The following is a 21,226-nucleotide window of genomic DNA, read 5'->3' as shown; positions in this document are numbered from 1 at the left end:
AAATCATGGCATTCAGAAATGTTGGAAATTCAATGAAAACCCAGTTCAAGAACGTCTCAAGTTTATCCAAACAAAAAAATTATGTTTTGGATGTTTACAACCAGGACATCGTTCAAAGGACTGCAAAAGAAGAAGCTTTTGTGAAACATGTAAAGGAAAACATCCAACATGTTTACACGAAGATCGTGAAAGGACAAACAGAAAGGAAAGGGGCAGTGATGAACACAGGGAAAATGTAAAACACTCTGAAAATAATAAGTCAAGGGAAAGAACAGAACGCAAAGTCACCACTGAACCCTCAAATGAAGCTACATCCAACAGAGTGGTGCAAGGCATGGACAGCATGTACTCCTCTACAGTTGTTCCAGTGTGGTTATCCACATCAAATAATCCAGACAATGAAATTCTTGTATATGCGCTTCTTGATAACCAAAGCGATACCACATTCATCATGCAAGATAAGGCAGAAGTTCTGGAAATGAAAGGAGAACCTGTGCAGTTAAAACTCTCCACACTTTCATCCAGAAATACAATTATTCCAAGCCAGAGGTTAGTTGGACTGCAGGTGAGAGGCTTCTATTCATCAATAAAGATCTCTCTCCCCGTAACCTACTCAAGAGAGTTCATTCCCGCTAATCTAAGTCATATTCCGACACCAAAAACTGCAAGAGCCTGGCCACACTTGGAGCATCTTGCGGAGGAGATTGCGCCATTGATCGAGTGTGATGTAGGACTGCTCATAGGTTACAACTGCCCACAGGCGTTGTTACCCCGAGAAGTTGTATCAGGTAAAGACGATGAGCCGTTTGCTCAAAAAACAGATCTTGGATGGAGCATAGTTGGTTGTGTTAGCCCATGTGTCGATTATGGTGATGCCATTGGGAGCAGCCACAAGATCATCACGAAGTTTGTGAAACCTCAACTTCAAACATCTAAGAACCTCACAACCGAAGTGAAATACATATACCGAACTCAGGTCAGAGAGTTCATTTCTCCACCAGATGTGTTGAGATTGCTGGAGTCTGACTTCAGTGAGAGAAGAGTTGAAGACGCAAAGTTGTCTCAGGAAGATTTGCGTTTCATAACCATAATGGAAGAAGGAATCAAAATTAAAGCGAATGGCCACTGTGAAATGCCACTCCCCTTCAAAACGGATCGACCAAATCTCCCAGATAATAAGGTGTGTGCAGTTCACAGGCTCAGATGCTTGAAACGGAGATTTGAAAGAGATAAACAATACCAAAAGGACTACACAACCTTTATGAATGAAATCATAACGAATGGGGATGCAGAAAAGGTCCCAGAAGAAGAAATCAACAGCAGTCCTGCGTGGTACATTCCACATCACGGAGTGTACCACCCACACAAGCCAGGAAAAATACGGGTCGTGTTCGACTGCTCGGCAAGGTTTGATGGTGTGTCATTAAACGACCATCTGCTCACGGGACCAGAATTAACAAACAGCCTGATAGGTGTTCTCTGCCGTTTTCGTAAGGGACAAGTCGCCATAATGTGCGATATCGAGCGCATGTTCCATCAATTTCACGTCAAACCAGAGGACCAAGACTACTTGAGATTTCTCTGGTGGGATGATGGAAATTTCCAGGCTCAACCATCAGTCTATCGCATGCGAGTACATCTATTTGGAGCTGTGTCGTCGCCTGGTTGTGCAAACTTTGGGTTGAAGCATGTTGCTGCCCAAGGGCAAGGTCATTACAGTGAAACAACTATTCAGTTCATCGAACGAAATTTTTACGTTGATGATGGACTGACAAGTGTTGTAACCAAAGATGAAGCTATAAGGTTGGTGAATGAAGCAAGGGAACTCTGCAGTGCTGGCAAACTGAGAATTCACAAGTTTGTTACCAACAACCATGATGTCCTTGCATCCATTCCGGAGGAGGAACGTGCAGATTCAGTAAGAAATTGCAACATAGCGCTTGGAGGGTCGCAAATTGAGAGAGCTTTGGGAATTAAGTGGTGTGTTGCTTCAGACCAGTTTCAGTTCAGAGTGATTGTGGATGAACGCCCACTCTCTAGAAGAGGAGTTCTATCAACTGTGGCATCCATCTATGACCCTCTTGGGTTTGTGGCACCATTTATTTTGGTCGGAAAGCAAATACTCCAAGAGATGTGTCGAGACAAGATTGGATGGGACGAGCCATTGTCAGAAGCTCTCAAACCACGGTGGGAGTTTTGGCTGTTGGATCTTAAGAATCTGACTGACATTAAGATTCAAAGATGTTATCTCCCAAAGGGGTTTGAGAAAGTTGAAAGATATGAATTGCATCATTTCTCAGATGCAAGTGTTAAAGGGTATGGTGAATGTTCTTACTTGAGAGCAATCAGTGTATCAAACCAAGTCTGCTGTTCCCTAGTTACTGGCAAGGCCAGGGTGACCCCTACAAAGGTCACCACAATACCCAGGCTTGAGCTGTCAGCAGCTGTTATTGCTGTTCGAACGAGTGACCTGCTTAAAAGGGAGATGGAAGTTCAAGCCCAAGAATTCTTCTGGACGGATTCGAAAGTTGTTCTTGGATACATTAACAATTATGCTAGACGGTTTCACATATTTGTGGCCAATCGTATTCAACGTATACAAGAAGGTTCCGATCCAGATCAGTGGAGATACGTGTCCTCCGAGGACAACCCTGCTGATCACGCATCACGGGGTCTGACAGCAAGGGGGCTGATTACTTCCAACTGGCTCACTGGTCCAGATTTTCTCTGGCATAACAAACTTCCTACTTATGATGTCAAAGCGGGAGAGTTGGGAGCTGAAGATCCAGAGCTTCGCAAGACCTTCGTTCATAAGACACTGACGACAGAAGATTCACTGCTTAATAATTTCTTAAGGTTCTCAAGCTGGACAAGACTAGTTAAGGCAATTTCACGACTCATGCGATGCGTCAAGGAGGTCAAGGGTCTGGTGTCTAGAACCAACGAAGTCACCAGTCTTGAGGAAAGAAAGGAGGCTGAGCTTTTCATCATATCTACCGTCCAAAGGGAAGTGTTTTCTGAAGAAATCAAGGATCTAAATTCCAAGAAGGAGATGACGAGGGACAGCACAAATAGGCTGCATAAACTGAATCCTTTCCTGGATGAAATGGGTGTGCTCAGAGTAGGAGGTCGGCTGGAGCGCTCTGATTTACATGCACACATTAAACATCCAGCTATCTTGCCAAGCAAAGCCCACATATCACAATTACTGATTGGACACTTCCATCAAAAGGTTCAGCACCAGGGACGTGGGATGACCTTGAATGAGTTGCGGTCAAACGGCATTTGGATAGTAGGCTGCAGTCATGCAGTGTCCTCCTACATTCACAAATGTGTCAAATGTAGAAAGTTCCGAAGAAATGCTGAAGCTCAAAGAATGGCAGATTTACCACGTGAAAGAGTTGAACCAGCGCCTCCCTTTGCCTATTGTGGAATGGACTGCTTCGGTCCATTTTACGTTAAGGAAGGAAGAAAGGAACTTAAACGCTATGGTCTACTCTTCACTTGCCTGTGCTCTCGTGCTGTGCATATAGAGCTACTTGATGACATGACAACTGACGCCTTTATTAATGCTCTGCGAACATTGATTGCCATTCGTGGAAATGTTCGGCAGCTTCGATCAGACCAGGGAACCAACTTTGCTGGAGCAAGACGAGAGTTCTTGGAATCTGTAAAGAAAATGGACCAAGAAGGCCTAAAACAAGTAGGTTGTGAATTTGTTATGAACCCAGCATCTGCTAGCCATATGGGTGGAGCCTGGGAAAGACAGATCAGGACGATAAGGAGTGTGCTAACGTCCATCCTAGATCATTCGTCCAAAAGACTTGACACTTCATCCTTGCGTACATACCTTTACGAAGTTATGGCGATCATAAATAGTAGACCCTTAACAACTCACCTGCTCAATGATCCCATTTCTCCACAACCTCTTACACCAAATCACATCCTGACCATGAAGTCTTCAGTGGTCTTGCCACCACCTGGTGAGTTTGTGAAAGAAGACATGTATCTTCGCAAAAGGTGGCGCAAGGTACAATACCTGGCCAATGAATTTTGGACCAGATGGAAAAGGGAATACTTGCTGAATCTTCAGCAGAGAAACAAATGGTACAAGACACAGAGAAATGCCAAGATCAATGATATTGTGATTCTGATAGACAATAGTCTACCCAGAAATGAGTGGAAGCTTGCTAAAGTCACTAAAGTATACCCTGGTGAAGATGGAGTCATTAGGAAACTTGAGCTGTTAATGAGTGATGCAGCATTGGATGACCAAGGAAAAAGAGTTAACAAGCCAGTATACATTGAGAGGCCTATTCACAAGACGGTTACTCTACTTGAAACTGAATAGTGCAGAACAATAGTTTATGTTAGATCTAAGACATCATTCACATTTATTTATTTATTTATTTTTCTTCTTTTTCTTTTGCATTCAGGTTTAGTTAGAAATCACTAGTGATTTGGTGGGAGTGTGGCTGCCGTCAGTGGCAGTCATGCAGATATTTTTGGTCGCGCGCGCCGCTCTCTACACGACGGTGTCGATTTAAACAATAACAGAAATAACCGTCCGCTAGGAGGCGATTCTTACCCCGTACGCTAGAGATCTGGAGAAGCGCGCAGCGAAGTTTTTAACTTTGTTAGAAGACATTCCGGAGATGTGATTTTGTTTCAAGTTAACCCTTTCAAGTTAATGCGGCCAATGAGTTCTCACGGCATCGTTTGATTACACCTGTGTCCGATTAAATGCCAGTAAATAAGGAACGCCTTGTGTCCGTTTTTCGACTTGGAGGGAGTTACAGCGATAATGTTCTCTCCTAGGGGTTTGTTTTGTGGCGGCACATGGCGGACACGAGAAATGTAAGTGAGTTTTGATTTTACAGCTTAATTTAAAGTGTAATTTAAACTGGGATTAAGATCTTATTTACACAGATACTCTTCTGGAACAGTCAGTACCACTAACTTGGTAGCGAGGTTAGTTTAGCTATTTAACCGATTAAAAGAGATTCATGCACGCTGATAATGCCAGTGTTATTATTAGCATAACTAGATAAGGGGTTTGTTTTGTGGCAGCACAGACATGTCGGGCAGGCGAAATGTAAGTAAGTTTTGATTTTACAGCTTTTATTTATTTAAAGTAATTTAAACTGGGATTAAGAACCTATTTACACAGATACTCTTCTGGAACAGTCAGTACCACTATAACTTGGTAGCGAGGTTAGTTTAGCTATTTAACCGATTAAAAGAGATTCATGCCCTGATAATGCCAGTGTTATTATTAGCATAACTAGATAACTAAACTATCTATTTAATCTAGCTAGTTATGAAAGTTGTTCAGTGAGACACGGTAGTGTTCAGTAAACTTTAACATATTGTAATAACCTCATTATTTGTGAACATCATATGCCATGATATTGGGGAGTCAGCACAGTTGTATTTCTTTCTCTGCCTCATCAGAATAAAACTAAAACATGTACAATCACAACATCTTTTGGAAGTTTTTTTCCCCGGTTAAAATAAATTATTCACTTCATAGTTATTGAGAAAATAAATGTTGTCCAAGCCATTGTCTGTTAATGTAAAGGGATGAGGAACTTATAACAGAGTAAGATGGGGAACATGGCTATTATAAGAGGAGGCAGGGTTATATAAATAATCCTGTTTGTGTATTATAAGTTATTATATTTTTGGTTAAAGTGTGAAGAAATGAAGTTTGTAGATGCTTTGTTTGTACAGTTTGCTTGACAATACTCATATTAGTATTTCCATATCTTGACAATACTCATATTAGTATTTCCATATGATCTTTATTCCAGATTCATAAAACTATCCTTGAGCATTATGAGCATCCAGTCACAGTGCATGGACCTGATGGTATTTACCAATGTCCTTTCTGCACATGTCCTACTACATCAGTGGTGTATACCAATGTCCTTTCTGCACATGTTCTACTACATCAGTGGTGTTTACCAATGTCCTTTCTGCACATGTTCTACTACATCAGTGGTGTTTACCAATGTCCTTTCTGCACATGTTCTACTACATCAGTGGTGTTTACCAATGTCCTTTCTGCACATGTTCTACTACATCAGTGGTGTATGCCAATGAGCATTTGCTGGGACATCAAAAACATTTAGTTGAATATGGAGGTGAGTATGAAAGTGACATTATTTGTTAATGGATTCTCATCTTTCACATTTAAAAATACAGAACAATGTGATAACTTTGATTGGCAAGGATTGTGTTAATATATTTTTATATATACACATTGTTTTCCCTACTATAGTCAAGAAAATATATAGGTGTACTTTAGGATGCCGTAATGGAACACACTATCATTGCTTAAACTGCAGTAGTACAATAATGCAAAAAAACTTGTTTGTAACCCATCTGAAGATATTGCAGACCTAAGGAAGTGGTGGTGTTTACTACTTCTGGAAAACTGACACGAGGTGCAGCATATGTTTCTTAATCTGCTATCCTAATAAATTTTCACATTTTAATATGTATAGAACTGTAGTACTGTACTGTATAGTCCTGTAGTACTGTTCTATTGTGATGCTGTATTTTTGTCAATGTAGATTTTTCAGTGGCACCAGTGGGCTGACTGTCGAAAACAAAGACCAGGAGATGGAGACAGACAGTGATGCATCCTCAGCTCCAAGGTAAAACCATGAAACTTTAAAAGGTCAACATAATATCGGATGTTGTTTAGTAGAGTATTCATTTAGTCTGTTTTACAGGAATAACTAATGCAGGTTTTGATCATGAACATTAATTTCATTTTAGTAGGTCACGGGCATCAAGTCTCCTCAATGGGCTTGTGTGTCTCTAGGTTTCCTTACAAAACAAGAACACACCTTATTCCACTGGTAAAAGTCAGTATCAATCTTTAAACCACTGTTCACTTGAGCTCCTATTTTGCTGAAATGAAAACCTACAGCCATACCAGCCCTCTGTGGACAGGTTTGACACCTGTGTGAAAGATGCATTGTCAGTTGTTCTTTTCACTCAAGGAAAGTGAACATTTTCCCCAGAGAGAAGCAAATCTGTGAGGCTGCCGATGCAAGCAGGGCTGCATGAAATTCTGAAAATGCATCGCTACTGGACTTCATCACAAACATCCACGGTGCAGATGAACATTTGATGGTATGTTTTAGCCCAACATATTGTTCAGCATGTGAAGTTTAGATAAGGTATTGATCTTTCAGTACTTTTTAAAAATATTAATCCCCTTTTGGTGTTTTTTTTTATATTGTAGAATGTCATAAGTGGACAAGTGGATGGACAATTTCAGGAGTCCTAGAGGACAACGAGTCATGACCTATATTGAAGACGAAGAGCAGATTGACTCGCTCTATAGCTACCTGAATGACCTACTAACTAGATGCACTGTCTTGTCTTCGCTGGATAGGATCAAATTTATCCTGGATGTACTCATGCCTGAGGTGAATTTTTAAGAATATGGTATTAGTGAAAGTCAGCAAGTATTTGTTTCTTATGCTATCTCTCTTCTTCTTCTATGGTAGGCCATTACTCTTGCCTTGTCAGTTTTACACAACATTTCTTTGGATGAGGCAGAAAACAAGTTCATCTTTGGACCAGTGTATACTCAAAGGTATGGTAATGCTTAATGCTAGTTGTAAAGTCATTCCTGACTTATGCTGAAACAGTTTTTTCAGTCATTCAGTTATTTTTAACAGTGATTTCTTTAAATAGTGAGAGAGAAGAGTTCGACATGTGTATATACTGAAGAATAAAGACAAACACGGCACCTCCAGCTCCAGAAAGTGCGGCAAATAGTGTGCGAGTGAGTGAGAGTTTGAGAGATTTTGTTTGTTTAAATTTTATTTTTTTTTATTTTTTTTATTTTGGAAAACATTGAGTTAAAATAAATGTTTTTGCATTGAATAATCGTGTCTGGATATTTTGGGTACGCCACACATTGCATACTGGATAAGCTTCCATTTTATTAGATATAAGAGATTAGATTTTAATAATAATATTTAGTTATATCATCAAGCATTATTAATAATAATAATAATAATAATAATAATAATATTAGATTTTATTTGACTTATTTATAAACTGTAAGCGATGATTTAAGCTTTACTAGACACATGTTAACTAATACTTTCAGTGCTTAAAATGTGAGATGTTAGAGACAGACAGATTTAAAGTTTGATTTTCATGGGAGATGTACACGAAGGAAACGCTCGTGCTTATAATAGGGTAACATGCATACAAACCATAAATTGTGCTGCAGGACAGTTTAAAGAATGTAACGCTATCTATTTTATTCCTGTTTGTCAGCGATGTCCATCTCACAATCTTACCCAGATGTCTAATCTTATGATTCCAAAGCAGCAGCAGCCTCTATATTATAAAGTTAATGTTAATGCCACTCTTTATCTATATTTTACTCTCAATTTTATATTTCCATAGTATGTGTTGTGTGTGTGTGTGTGTGTGTGTGTGTGTGTGTGTGTGTGTGTGTGTGTGTATATATATATATATATATATATATATATATATATATATATGGTCTGGTGGTAGGGAACTGGTCTTGTGACTGGAGGGTCGTGGGTTCGATTACTAGGCCTGAGGCCATGACTGAGGTGCCCTTGAGCAAGGCCCCTAATGCCAACTGCACCCCGAACGCTGGGCTAGGGCTGCCCACCGCTCTGGGCACGTGTGCACCACAGCCCCCTAGTAATCATTAGTGTATATGTGTGTGTTCTAACTGCACAGATGGGTAAAAAGCAGAGGACAAATTTTGATTGTGGTGAAAGAAAATTGACAAGCATGGCACATTTATTTCACTTTTACATGTGTCAGTTTGAACAGGTAAGATGGAACAGTCACAGGGTTTTATGGGAAGAAACTCTCTCTCTCACACACACACACACACACACACACACACACACACACCCCAGTACATAACCTCTCACATTTGCTAATGGAAGATAATACAGTGTGCCTACCTTCACCTTGTAATGAAAAGTAAAATAAAGGAAAAAGGTCAAAGTAAAAAATGCGGTGATTGTAGAAGGTGATTGAATGAATGACTGAATCTAAACACATTATGAACATGGTGTTTAAAGCTTATATCATAGTCAAATGTGACACTAAGGTTTTTGATATGGTGTCAGGTTTTAACTGAAAGGGACTTCAGATAAGTTATTGCAACATTGTGCTCACAACCAACTCCAGTGATGATTACGACGTAATGACCCATCCACATTGTGACGGGGGTAGAGAGGCGGCCAGAGGCACTGGTTGTATTTCATGTTCTTTATTTCATGAGAATGAACACAAGAGCACGAAGCAGCAACTTAGAAAAGAGCTCACACTCAAATGAGCAACAAAAATAAATGAAAGATAAGCGGTCTCTAATGTCACAACAGAAGTGGCCGGCTTCCGACGGAGACGCGTAGTCCTCAAGGAATGTCCAGCACTGGACTGCATGACCTGTGGGGTAATAAAGGGGTGCACACTGGTGTGGGACAGGTGTTAGTAATCAGGTGATTGAGACTGGGGTAGTGGCTTGGGGCTAGGAGGCGTGGGCATTGTGTGTGTGCGAGTGGGTACACACTCTGGTGGCCCACCGTGACAGAGCCCCCCCCCCCCCCCCCCCCCCACGGCCGATGTATCCTTGGTCTTCCAGGACCCCGAGACGCAGGTCGGTCGGGATGAGCCCGGTGGAAGGAGGCGATAAGGGAGGGGTCCAGCACCTGGGAGACCAGAACCCAACTACGCTCCTCAGGCCCGTAGCCTACCCAGTCCACCAGATACTGGAGCCCCTTACCCCTGCGTCTGGAGTCCATCAGTTGGTACGCTGGATCGTCCAGAAGATGCAGAGGCGAGGGCGGCCTAGCAGTCTCGCTGTCGCTCAGCAGCCCCTCGCGGAAGGGTTTGAGGGCCGATACATGGAAGGCCCAGGATACACGGCGGTCTTCTGGCAGACTGATCTTGTATGCCACTGGGTTAACACGTTTAGTAATGACATAAGGGCCTGCGTATCGATCTCCCAGCTTACCTCGAGGTCCCAGACGCCCATCGCCCGTGGAGACCTAGACCCTACCACAGCCTAAAATTATTTGCAAAATCGCTGTAGGCTACAATGAAAAGAAACTATGTCAGATTTGTTTCCTGTACACAATCTTTTAGAATGATTTTTAAAAGTTGGAATATTTATGAACGAACAAAAGACAAGGCAATTAAAAAACTTTACAGAGTGAAATGAAAAAGTAAATAGAATATATATATATATATATATATATATATATATATATATATATATATATATTCTATTTACTTTTTCATCTATATATATATATATATATATATATATATATATAGAGAGAGAGAGAGAGAGAGAGAGAGAGAGATGCATTTGACTGTCTTCACACGCTCACACGCCATACACCCAATTTCTCATGCTGAAAAAAAATTTAGTTTATTTATCTCTGATCTACATCTATGATTCGAAGAGTTACTAGTTGCCAACCACTGGTGATTGATCGCGATATAATACTTAATTTGTGTTAAGTATTATTAAGTTCAAACCAAGATCAAATCTCACTCCAAGTGATCTTGAAAACTTGGCAACCCTATGGCTCTTCTAATGTTTTTATTCAGCTACTTGTGTAAGAGCGGCATATACTTCTGTTTAAAGAGCTTCTCCGTGCAGTTTCCGCCTTCTTTTGGCAGATCTGTTAAAATGATTGGCTGCATTAAAAAATGATTGACAGCTAACTCTGCCTGATAATTGGCTTAATAGAAATTGATTGACAACGAAAATCTAGTATCTGATTGGCTGCATTCGAAAATGATTGACACATGTTCCGCGTATGAAATCGTACGCAAAACTTTGCACTGAAATGCGTACTCTTCGGTACGCAGCTCACTGCGTACAAATATTACGCCGCTATCAAATACATGTAAATCGCGCCGATTCCCGACCAAAACGATCCCTAGGCTACAGTAGGTGTCCAAAATGATCGTAGTATCTACTCTGTACAGTATATTAAAGCAAATTCGCTAAAAAAAGATTAGACATTTGACGTTTTGCGAGTTGAGAGAGAGAGAGAGATAGAGAGACGCACTTCTTGAGCGTAATGCCCAGTGGGATTAGGTCAGAATTCTTCACTAAAAAGACCAACATAGTCGCTTTATTAATTTTTTTATGTATTTAATTTTTTTCTAATTTTCTATTAGTGCATTTTATGTTTAGGTTTGTTCTTAAACTGCTGCAAACAATTGTTAAAATTGGCCGTGCCAATAAAGCAATCTTTAAGTGAATCGAGAGAGAGAGAGAGAGAGAGATGTTTCATAGTTTAAGGATTCCCTGATAGCACATATACGTCTCAGAGACGTCTGCTGGATGTAACACAGTTCGTCTGGAATACGTATTTAATAGAGCGTGTGCTCATCGGCAATACGTCTCTAATACGTCTCTGGTGGATCGTGAAAGACCTTCAGCAGCTGCATTCCAGACCCATCTGGTTGCGTCATGATCGCGCCTGCGTCTCGGAGACGCTTATGAGATCTCTCCTAGACTATTTAATACAGCGTTTATTCATCTGCAGTACGTCTTTTAAACGGCAGACTTGGATGCCAAAATGACGTTCATACGCTGCATTCCAGACTTATATGTACAGTATAGATAAAATGGAGCATCTGAAAATACTTGAATGCGGCATTTAAAATCAAACCTTCTTAGATTAAATTACATTTAAAGCTAGATTTTATATTCTTCTTCCTCCCTAAGTTAAAGCTATGAAATACACAAACAGCGAGATCGTATGAGCCATTAAGAAGCCTAGACTCAAACAGAAATCTACACTGGAAAAATTATGATAATATAAAAATATATTTTATGTAATTAATTAATATTAATATTATTACCCCAAAACAAAATTAAGTGAACGGGATTTTCCTTTAACATGTTTATTTAACAGAAAATCAACAATATGCAACAAACGTGAATTAACAAATTAAAAGATTAGCGTCTTGCTGGTGCCAGGCGGAGGTAGTCCTTTAGGCATCGTTCGGCTTCTGCTTCCGTGGGAGCTGGTAGCGCCGGGTTCTTCACTGCGGCAGCTGTGTGTCAAAATGTAGAATATTCTATTACTATTCTTAAAGACGTATAAGGGCTACACATTTATCAGCTGTATTACCCTGAATACATTAAACTGCATGTAAGAAAGGTATTAAGCTGGGCGTACACTGTGCGATTTTTGGCCCATTTTCAGCCGATTTTTCACTCGTGCGACTTTTTTGTCGATCGGGCCGAGTTATACTTGCATCGTATAGTTTACACAGGTAAACGAGGAGCGATTCACACCTCACGACCAACTCCCGATCAGAAATCGCAGCGTCGCAAGAATATCAAACATGTTTGTAGCTGCCATCGAAGTCAGAACAAATAAATAAATAATAGATCAATAAATATTAGGTTAAAAAGTATGGAGTTCATAAATACATAAGTTTCTAGTAAGATAGTTAAATAAGATAGTTTAAGCATAATTTCATATATTTAATGTATGTTGTTTGTTTTGATAAGGGGGAACCAAAGTTTGCTGCCGCGGGTTGATGGGGTGTTACTTTTGAGGGTTACACTTGTGAGATGCTAGCAGGCAGACACCTCGCTGATTCATCTGTTTAAGATCAGCGGTGATTAAGGAAGATTTAATTCTTTCCCAAGGGAAAGCGGCCAATGAGGTATTTTTTCTGTTACTGTAATTTTGTAAGAGTTTAAAGATGTAATGCGACGAATTTCATGTAACAGTACGGTTGCGTTGTTTCTTTGAAGTCTTTGTGTGGAAATAAGTTTTTTTCGTATATCAGTTCCTAACAGTTCTCACGGCACACTATCATACTTTGTGTGATTAAATACAAAGAACAACTTGGTTTCGTGATCTCGACTTGAGAAGGAGTTACAATGTTTGAAATTCAAATCCTCGTGAGAGTATCGCACTGTTGAAGCAGCTCCACGAGCCAACTCTCTGCGATTAAACCCTGCGATTTAGTCGTAGTTTGAGCTGGAGCTGAGTACACGATTTAAAATATCGTAGTGTACGCCCAGCTTTAGGCTACAAGCATAGTAATTAATTGGAGGGGGACTAGTATTTTCCAAAATATACAAAGGTGTTATTTACCGGTCATTTCGTCATAAAACTTAAAACGCGTGCAAACCACATGACCTATACGCGTCCGTAAACGATATGCACTTCATGTTCAAGCTAATAATGTAACATATGTAAGTCGTTCCGATATACTCACCAATAATAAGCTGTCCACAAGCTGTCTGTTTTAACCCTCGCTTGTGTCCCCTGCCACACCAGTTAAGGCTTTTTGCCAGGTTTGGGGTGAAGACCTTGCTGGCAATCCGCCATATGGTTTTTTTAATTGTGTGGCCTCCACTTAGTGACAGCGTGTTAGTCTGAAATAATGCACAATAAGAATATAAATGGATAAACAGCAATCTCACTGCACTAACTGCACTTCATAACATATGTCCTAGGACATGTGCATTATGTTTTGCATTTAGTAATCAGGGTTCTTATTTAAAATCAGTTAATATCTTATTTATTGTATTGACTAAGTGATTAGACGTTTTTTACTAATAATATAAAACTGTATACAATCTTGGCTAAAAATATTTGCACTTTTTATAAAATGTTTAGATATTGACAGATATTCTGCAGAGATATAGAGATAGTTAGCTAGATAGATAGAGATAGATAGATAGCTAGATAGATAGTCAAGTCAAATTTATTTATATAGCACTTTTTACAAAACATGTTACAAAGCAGCTTTACAATCGTATGGGTCCAATTCCCTAAATAGCAAGCCAAAAGTGACAAGGAAAAACTCCATATGATGGTGGGGATTAGGAAGAAACCTCGGGAGGACCAAGACTCAAAAGGTAACGCATTCTACATTGGACGGCCAGTTAGCACAAGTCCATATTTGTGGAGACAGAGAGTTGGTGGTAGCTAGATTTGATTTACAGTTTTTCTCAGTCAATATTCTGTGGTATATCAAATGAAACAATACATGTTACACAGAACACAAAAGTTACACATGACTGTATGTGGGAGACTGATAGAAAGAAATTGGCCTGCAATCAAGTTTGTATAGCAATATTGTTTGACTGTATAGTTTGCACTGCAATTTGTTGACAAAAACAAATCTGATTGAAATTCAGAAAAGACCGACAACTGAATGGAAAAACTGCAAAATTAGGAACTTACTCTACACACTCAAAACAACCTGAGCACATACAACCTCCAGAGAAAATACAGAAAATGGAACCTCTGCCACCCCTATGAGCTTATTTTGATGTCCTATATGGTATAAGAATGCAAAAATGCAATACACAATTTAATAATGTCAGAATTACTGTAATGTCAGTGTGCAGCATTACAGCAGAGCGCACATTTCTGAATTTACATACATTTTCTCTATGAAATGTTTGAACGATTGAACACAGACACAGTTGTTCTTCCAATATTCAGCTGCACCCAGCGACCAGCTTCAGCCATTGTGAGACCATGACTTACATGTAAAACATGGTCCACAATTATTGCCCCTATTTCACTGTTTTGTCCCCTCAGCCTTACACCACAGTCTTAGTCCTCTTTTTGGCTGTTCACCCTGTACATGGCCTCGTGTTTCCATTATGAGACTTTGTGATACTGCAGTGTTTAGCATCTATAAATGTTTGCCAATTACAGTAAAGGTTCATGAGACACACCTCTGGCCTGTGGTTGAGACCATTGGTTGATCTAAACCTTCACAAATTCCCTTTCTTACTTTAACTGAATGTTCACATGCAAATCATTTAATCAAGTTAGGATAAAATTAACAAAATGTAACAACAAAAAAAAGTTAAATGATGCCTTATGACAACATGTTCAGCACTTTTGCATGCAATGACCAAGGCAATGACCTAAAGACTAAATGTTTTGGAGAGTAAGACAATTCAACAGACAATCCGTACAACACATTTTGATAAACATGACATAAGCAATTGATGATGTAAAAAAACAACAGACAATTGTCCATGTCCATTTGCAAAATGTACAAAAGCATTTGCAAAATGTGAAACACAATGAGAAATGCAATTATGATGTGCACAAGTGACAAGGAGATGTGGAGACTGAATGAACAGTTTTGAGAATTTCAATTCTGATCTGAGAAATGAACCAAATCGACTGAGAAAAACTGTAATGGGAAATCATCTATAAATGAACTTACCATCCTCTGCTTCAGTGCATTGTCTAACAGTCTTTTCTCTAAATCTTCTAGGGCCTCCATTGAATTTAGTGGGAAAACATTAATTTCCTCCTCATCATGGACCTGTTGTGGGGGCAAAATTCGCCGGCCACCCACAAGAGACTCAACAAGTGATGTGAGGTAAGTAATCTTCAGGTCCATCTCTCTCACTGCCTCTAACACTGTTCTGTCTACAGCTGCAAAAATAAGATACAAGTTATCCTTTTACTCATTGTAAGCAATTTATAAACTACTTTGTCTTAAAGACCAAACTTACATGTGCACTGATTATTGATGAACCGCCTTGAGGGTCCCTGTTGTGCAGTGGGTGCTGTTTACAGTACAAGGTTTAAATAAACATTAATTTTAGTAATCTAAGAAGTGATTGTAAATATGAGCGTTTATTTATACATACTGACAAATATCTATACAAACTATACCATGCTCCAAAATGGAGCTGATAAAATAGACAGTAAGCATAGATACAAGGAGGTGCATGTGTGTATATGGCTTGTAAAGTTGAAGGTAAACTCACCATTTGTATGATGAAGAACATCCTGCCCTTGTCTTGTGTCCTGAGATGGCCATGTGTATGTATTGGGCATGTTCCACCTTGTTTGCCCTTGTTGTGGTGTAGGTGCTGTTAACATGGAAATGAGAGAGAGAGAGAGATAGAGATAGACATATAGATAGAGAGACATAGAGATAGACATAGAGATATAGAGATACAGACAGAGAGAGATACAGATAGATATAGATAGAGATAGATAGATAGGACACAATGGTTATAGATAGAGAGATGTAGGTAGATTAATAGGTAGATAGATGGTTAGAGTTATAGATAGGTTGGTAGATAGTTAAGGAATAAGGGTTACAGATGGAGAGATAGAACATGAAATGGAAAGGAACAATGACAACAACTTTTGAAACGCATTTAACATTTTATGAAACTTACTCTGTGACATATGATGGCCTGAGTGTTCCTCCCATGGAGAAAGTGGACTTCCTAAATATAATGTTAAATATATTGTTAGTAAGTAATATTTTAGTGACTACACTCCAAACATGTACAGATTAAAATTGATGATCTCAGTATTTCTAGTGTTACTTAATGATTGGTATTACCTTGCATATTTAACAAATCTGCATAAATCTTGTCTCCCTGCTGATTGTCCTGGGCTAAAGATGAAACAATTTTGGTAAGTTAACTGCCATACAATAAATTGACATTGTTTGCTTAGTTGTTTAAAGTGCTTTTTATAATTACAGGAAATTGTTTAAATGATTGTTCATGGCAATTGGCCATGTGCTATAGATGCTGTAGTATTTATTTAAATACATCCTGCATTATACCATGAACATCTGATGGTTTGTTGCACCACTCTTGCTCTGCTCTTGCTCCTGACTGGAAGGTGCTGCCCAATGCTGAGGATGCAGAATAAATTAAAAGTTGAAGACGTAATGTAGTTGTTGCTCCACAGTTAAAATGATCTCAAACAAATCAGATGTAATTAAAGTACACATTCCAGACTTACATTTCGGTTTCACTATGTTGAAATTAGAACTCTTTTTAACCCAGTCCCCCCTCATTTCAAGACACCATATTATTTTGGATAAATGGCAATGATAGATACATTAAAGCAGTCATATTCAGTATGTTGTTGCATATCTCTTGCATGTCATGCTCATTTGAAATCTGTGATTCATATTGTGAAGTCAAATGCAGTACCATTATCGCACTGTTGAAGCAGCTCCACGAGCCAACTCTCTGCGATTAAACCCTGCGATTTAGTCGTAGTTTGAGCTGGAGCTGAGTACTAAAAGTATATTAGCATTTTAGAACATATCAGAACCTTTTGATGTGTAGCTTGCAGTACTATCTACAAATAACCTTAAAAAAATTGTATATACAGTATATAACATATGATTCCAAGTTCTGAAGGGTGATTTACTGCTTTTTTGCATGCAAAAGTGGAATTGACACAAATTTGTCTTTGTATGGAATAACAAAGGCCTTCCCCTCTATTTGATTTACTTAGCAGTAATTTATCATTCTTGTCTGTCCATGGACCAAATGTATGCCAAATGTCGATGATGACAGTGGATATTGAAAGAATGGTTCATGCTGCTCAAATGTACTGTATGCAACATATACTTCATTCCTGTAAGACACAATATTTTTAACCTTGACAACTTTTCCTCCCAAATAAAGATGACTGTTGGCTTGGTCAAGTTTGACAGTGAAGAGTGAGGTTGCCAGTTCTTTGTACTGTGTTGCACCACAGAAATGTGGTGAAAGAGGACCAGAGGTATGTTCTTTTGTCACCCTTGTCTTTTTCTCCATGCTGTCACTCCATGGCTTCTCTGATAGTCTCTTTACAATCTGACTCAGAGGACAGCTAGGTTTCCTAATGAGCTTTTTAATTTTATTCAGGTGGTTTTCATATTGGAAAGCACTGAAGCTGTCGAGAGCGCCATGGTTTTTTACATCTTGTGCAAGATGCACTAAATTGTGAACATTGTAGGAGACAAATTTAGGGCCATACAGCTCTCCAAAATGAGACACAAAAAGACCCAATATGTCATTGGCGTAGCCCAAGTAGTCCTCGATCAGGCTATTATTGCTAAGTATGAAAATTCCCACAAACAGAAGCAAAAATCTTGTGGAAAGTCATCTCGGATTTTATTTTTGTACCATGAAGTGCATTGCGCAGGTTTATAGACATGGCCCTGTTCTATACTGGCTGTGTACTTCAACATAAACAGTAAAGTTGTGTAATTATTAAAAAAAACACCTGTTGGAACATCTCACTATTTGGTTAAGTGGCAACAGATCAGTAACATGATTGGATATAAAAGAGTATCCCAGAGAGTCTTTCAGAAGTAAATAAGGAAATCATGGAGGTCTCATCATCCGGGTTAGGGTTAGGGTTTGACCCTGGCCAGTTAGTTTTTCACATACAGTCATGTGTACCGGTGTGTTCCATGTACCGGTAAGTATGTATGTGTGTAACATGTATTGGATATACCACAGAATGTGCAGTGTTTTTGAAATAAAAAGCTTAGCTAGTTTCCATCAGAATATACAGTCTGCACTGACTGTGACTTATAGTTGCACTGACAACATGACTAAGTATTTTGACTGCTTTGTTCATAGGCAATGGCACACAGACTAGATATTCTGATGGCACTGACAAATTAACTGACCTAAATATTTGCTTTTGGGGCAAAAGTCATCTGAGATGACTTTCCACAAGATTTTGGAATGTGACGGTGGGAATTTGTGGCCATTTATTCAAAACAGCATTTGTGGTATCGGGCACTGATATTGGACACACAATTTTCTGACTCACAATTTAATTCCAGTTGATCTCAAAGGTTTTCAATTGGGTTCAGGGCTCTGTGCAGACCACAGTTGTCAAACCATGCCTTTATGGAGCTGGCTTTGTGCACAGTCATGGAACTGGGGAAGGTCTTCCTGAAACTGTTGCTACAAAGGTGGAATCATATAATGGTGTGAAATGTTTTTGTATACTGTGAAATTACCTTCACAGGAACTAGGGGGCCAAGCTCCAGCTTTAGCCCAATATCCTTATGAGTAATGTAACAAACCATGGTCAAAATATATATATATATATATATATATATATATATATATATATATATATATATATATATATATATATATATATATATATAATATAAATACACACACACACACACACACAGTATCTGGCAAATGTCTTGTCGTTTAGCCAAGTTGTAGGAACAACAACAAATAACTTGAGTTGTTGATCAACTTAAATCAGAAATAGCTTATATGAAAGGCAAAGCCCTCTAGATTATGCTTATAATACCAAAAGACGTTTTGTATCATTCATTGAGTTTTATCATTAATTAGGTCATGTATACAAAATAATGTTGAAATTATACACATAATTTATTTTGAAAACACAAACATGTTACAATAACATTAGAAAAATAGCTAATATCAATATGACTTCCATGAGCTTGGAGGACTGCATCCATACATCTTGGCAATGACTCAAACTATTGATGAAGTCATCTGCAATGGCAAAGTAATCAGTCTCACAGGACTTGCAGAGTTCAACAAGATTTTTTGGTTTCATCTTTCAATCCTCAATAATGTTCATGTCTGGTGACGGGGCTGGTCAATCCTCAATAATGTTAATGTCTGGTGACTGGGCTGGTCAATCCTGGAGCCCCTTGACCTTCTTTGCTTCCAGGAACTTTGATGTGGAGGCTGAAGTATGAGAAGGAACGCCATCCTGCTGCAGAATTTTGCCATCTCCAGAGTTCCTTACCTCAAAATATAACAAGAACCACCAACACATTTTAACCTGCAAATGGGCATGTAAAAACTTCATGTGGGCATTTTTCACCCCAACCAAGGTTGCATACCTTCAAGTCAAGTCAAGTCAAGTAGTTTTTATTGTCAATTCTGCATATGTACAGGACATACAGAGAATCAAAATTACGTTACTCTCCTTCCCAATTCTCAGCACAAAAACAACACTAATGTACACTGAAGTAAAAAATTAAATTATCAATAATACGAGTGATACAATACTGTGCACCGATAACTGTACAGAGTAAACATATGACAAAAGACATGAAATGGGATTTTAGTGCAATAGTGCAATACAAGGGTAGTGATGGGGGATTAAGAGGGAATAACGGTACCAGTGTAAAGAATGAACCATTGTACAATATAATAGTTTATGGCTGGTAGTTGAAAAGTTTAGTGCAGCTCACAAGAGGGGTAAGAAAGTGCAATGTGCAATGTGGGCGGTAGTGCATGTATGAGATGTGTATGTGCATAACAGTCCTTGTGAGTACAGTTTCAGTACTGTGTTGGTCAGGATGCTGTATGAGTGTGTGCTGGGGTTAGGAGGGGGAGGGGGGGTAGAGCTGGGAGAGAGTTCAGCATCCTCACAGCCTGGTGTATGAAGCTGTCCTTCAGTCTGGTGGTCCTGGCCCTGAGACTCCGCAGTCTCCTCCCTGATGGCAGCAGGCTGAAGAAGCTGTGTAGTGGGTGAGTTGGATCTCCCGCCAGGCGGAGGGCTTTCCGTGTGAGGCGGGAGCTGTATAAGTCCTGAAGTGAGGGGAGAGACGTACCAACGATCTTTTCAGCTGCGCTCACGATGCGCTGGAGGGTCCTGCGGCAGGATGCCGTGCAGGCTCCATACCACACGGTGAGACAGGTGGTCAGGATGCTCTCTATGGCCCCACTGTAGAAGGTGTTCATGATGGGGGTTGGGGCACCAGCTCTTCTTAGTTTGCGGAGAAAGTAGAGCCGCTGATTAGCCTTCCTGGCTAATGATGCTGAGTTGGTGGTCCAGGAGAGGTTCTATGCACAAATTAGAGAATACTTTAAAATGCAAGATATATGTATTCTACAGCACATTTTAAACAAATAGAAATAAGTTCTGCTTGATAAGACCATCTGCAGCCACAGTGGCCCTTTGTGGATAAGACTGGCCCTGATCTACAACAAAGAAATATGATGCACGCTTACTCTGCCAAAAGACTTTGTTCCTTCATCAAGCATTCCAATAAACGCTTGAGGAGAAAGCCCAGGAGCCAGCTGCTTCAGATCCTGGAAAGACAGGAACAGGTCTACACGGAAGATGGTCTGGTGGTTGATAGTAGCAGGTAAAGACTGGAACAGGTCTACATGGAAGATGGTCTGGTGGTTGATGGCAGCAGGTAAAGACTGGAACAGGTCTACATGGAAGATGGTCTGGTGGTTGATGGTAGCAGGCCAATATCCATATTGTACTAGTTCAAGTCCAGTGGTCCAGCTTTTCATGCACTGAGAACAGCTCAGTGTTGGCAAATTTAGTTGGTACCGTCCTGAAATCAAAAAGACGTGTAAGTATTATGAATTCAGTCTTTTGCATTTAGTTGAACTGAATCAAGT

General features: G+C 39.5%; 1 protein-coding gene and 2 long non-coding RNA genes across 4 annotated transcripts; 2 read left to right on the top strand and 1 right to left on the bottom strand.

Moving 5' to 3' along the window:
* The first annotated feature begins 6,383 nt into the window (after positions 1 to 6,383).
* LOC143516328 (uncharacterized) lies at positions 6,384 to 7,822 on the top strand. Of its 2 annotated transcripts, XR_013131658.1 has the most exons (6): positions 6,384 to 6,449; positions 6,579 to 6,662; positions 7,035 to 7,146; positions 7,259 to 7,445; positions 7,527 to 7,615; positions 7,717 to 7,822. It is a non-coding gene; the product is annotated as an uncharacterized LOC143516328 (long non-coding RNA). The 2 variants fall into 2 exon arrangements; XR_013131657.1 differs by lacking the exons at positions 6,384 to 6,449; positions 6,579 to 6,662 and having other exon boundaries at positions 6,758 to 7,146.
* A 4,792-nt stretch (positions 7,823 to 12,614) lies between these two features.
* Positions 12,615 to 19,853, top strand: LOC143517743 (uncharacterized). The gene is made up of 6 exons (XR_013132040.1): positions 12,615 to 12,723; positions 13,852 to 13,930; positions 15,316 to 15,423; positions 16,468 to 16,481; positions 16,695 to 17,591; positions 19,530 to 19,853. It is a non-coding gene; the product is annotated as an uncharacterized LOC143517743 (long non-coding RNA).
* LOC143517742 (uncharacterized) lies at positions 19,794 to 21,219 on the bottom strand. Its single transcript, XM_077010528.1, has 2 exons — positions 20,822 to 21,219; positions 19,794 to 20,653 (listed from the first exon to the last, which is right to left on the bottom strand). The coding sequence occupies exons 1-2, from the start codon at positions 21,113 to 21,115 to the stop codon at positions 20,162 to 20,164; spliced, it is 786 nt and encodes a 261-aa protein (XP_076866643.1). The 5' UTR covers positions 21,116 to 21,219; the 3' UTR covers positions 19,794 to 20,161.
* Between the last annotated feature and the right edge of the window lie 7 nt (positions 21,220 to 21,226).

This window comes from Brachyhypopomus gauderio, chromosome 6 (assembly GCF_052324685.1).
Source record: "Brachyhypopomus gauderio isolate BG-103 chromosome 6, BGAUD_0.2, whole genome shotgun sequence".
NCBI lineage: Eukaryota > Metazoa > Chordata > Actinopteri > Gymnotiformes > Hypopomidae > Brachyhypopomus > Brachyhypopomus gauderio.
Note: the sequence above shows the minus strand (reverse complement) of the source record. Positions and strands in the feature narration are given on the sequence as shown.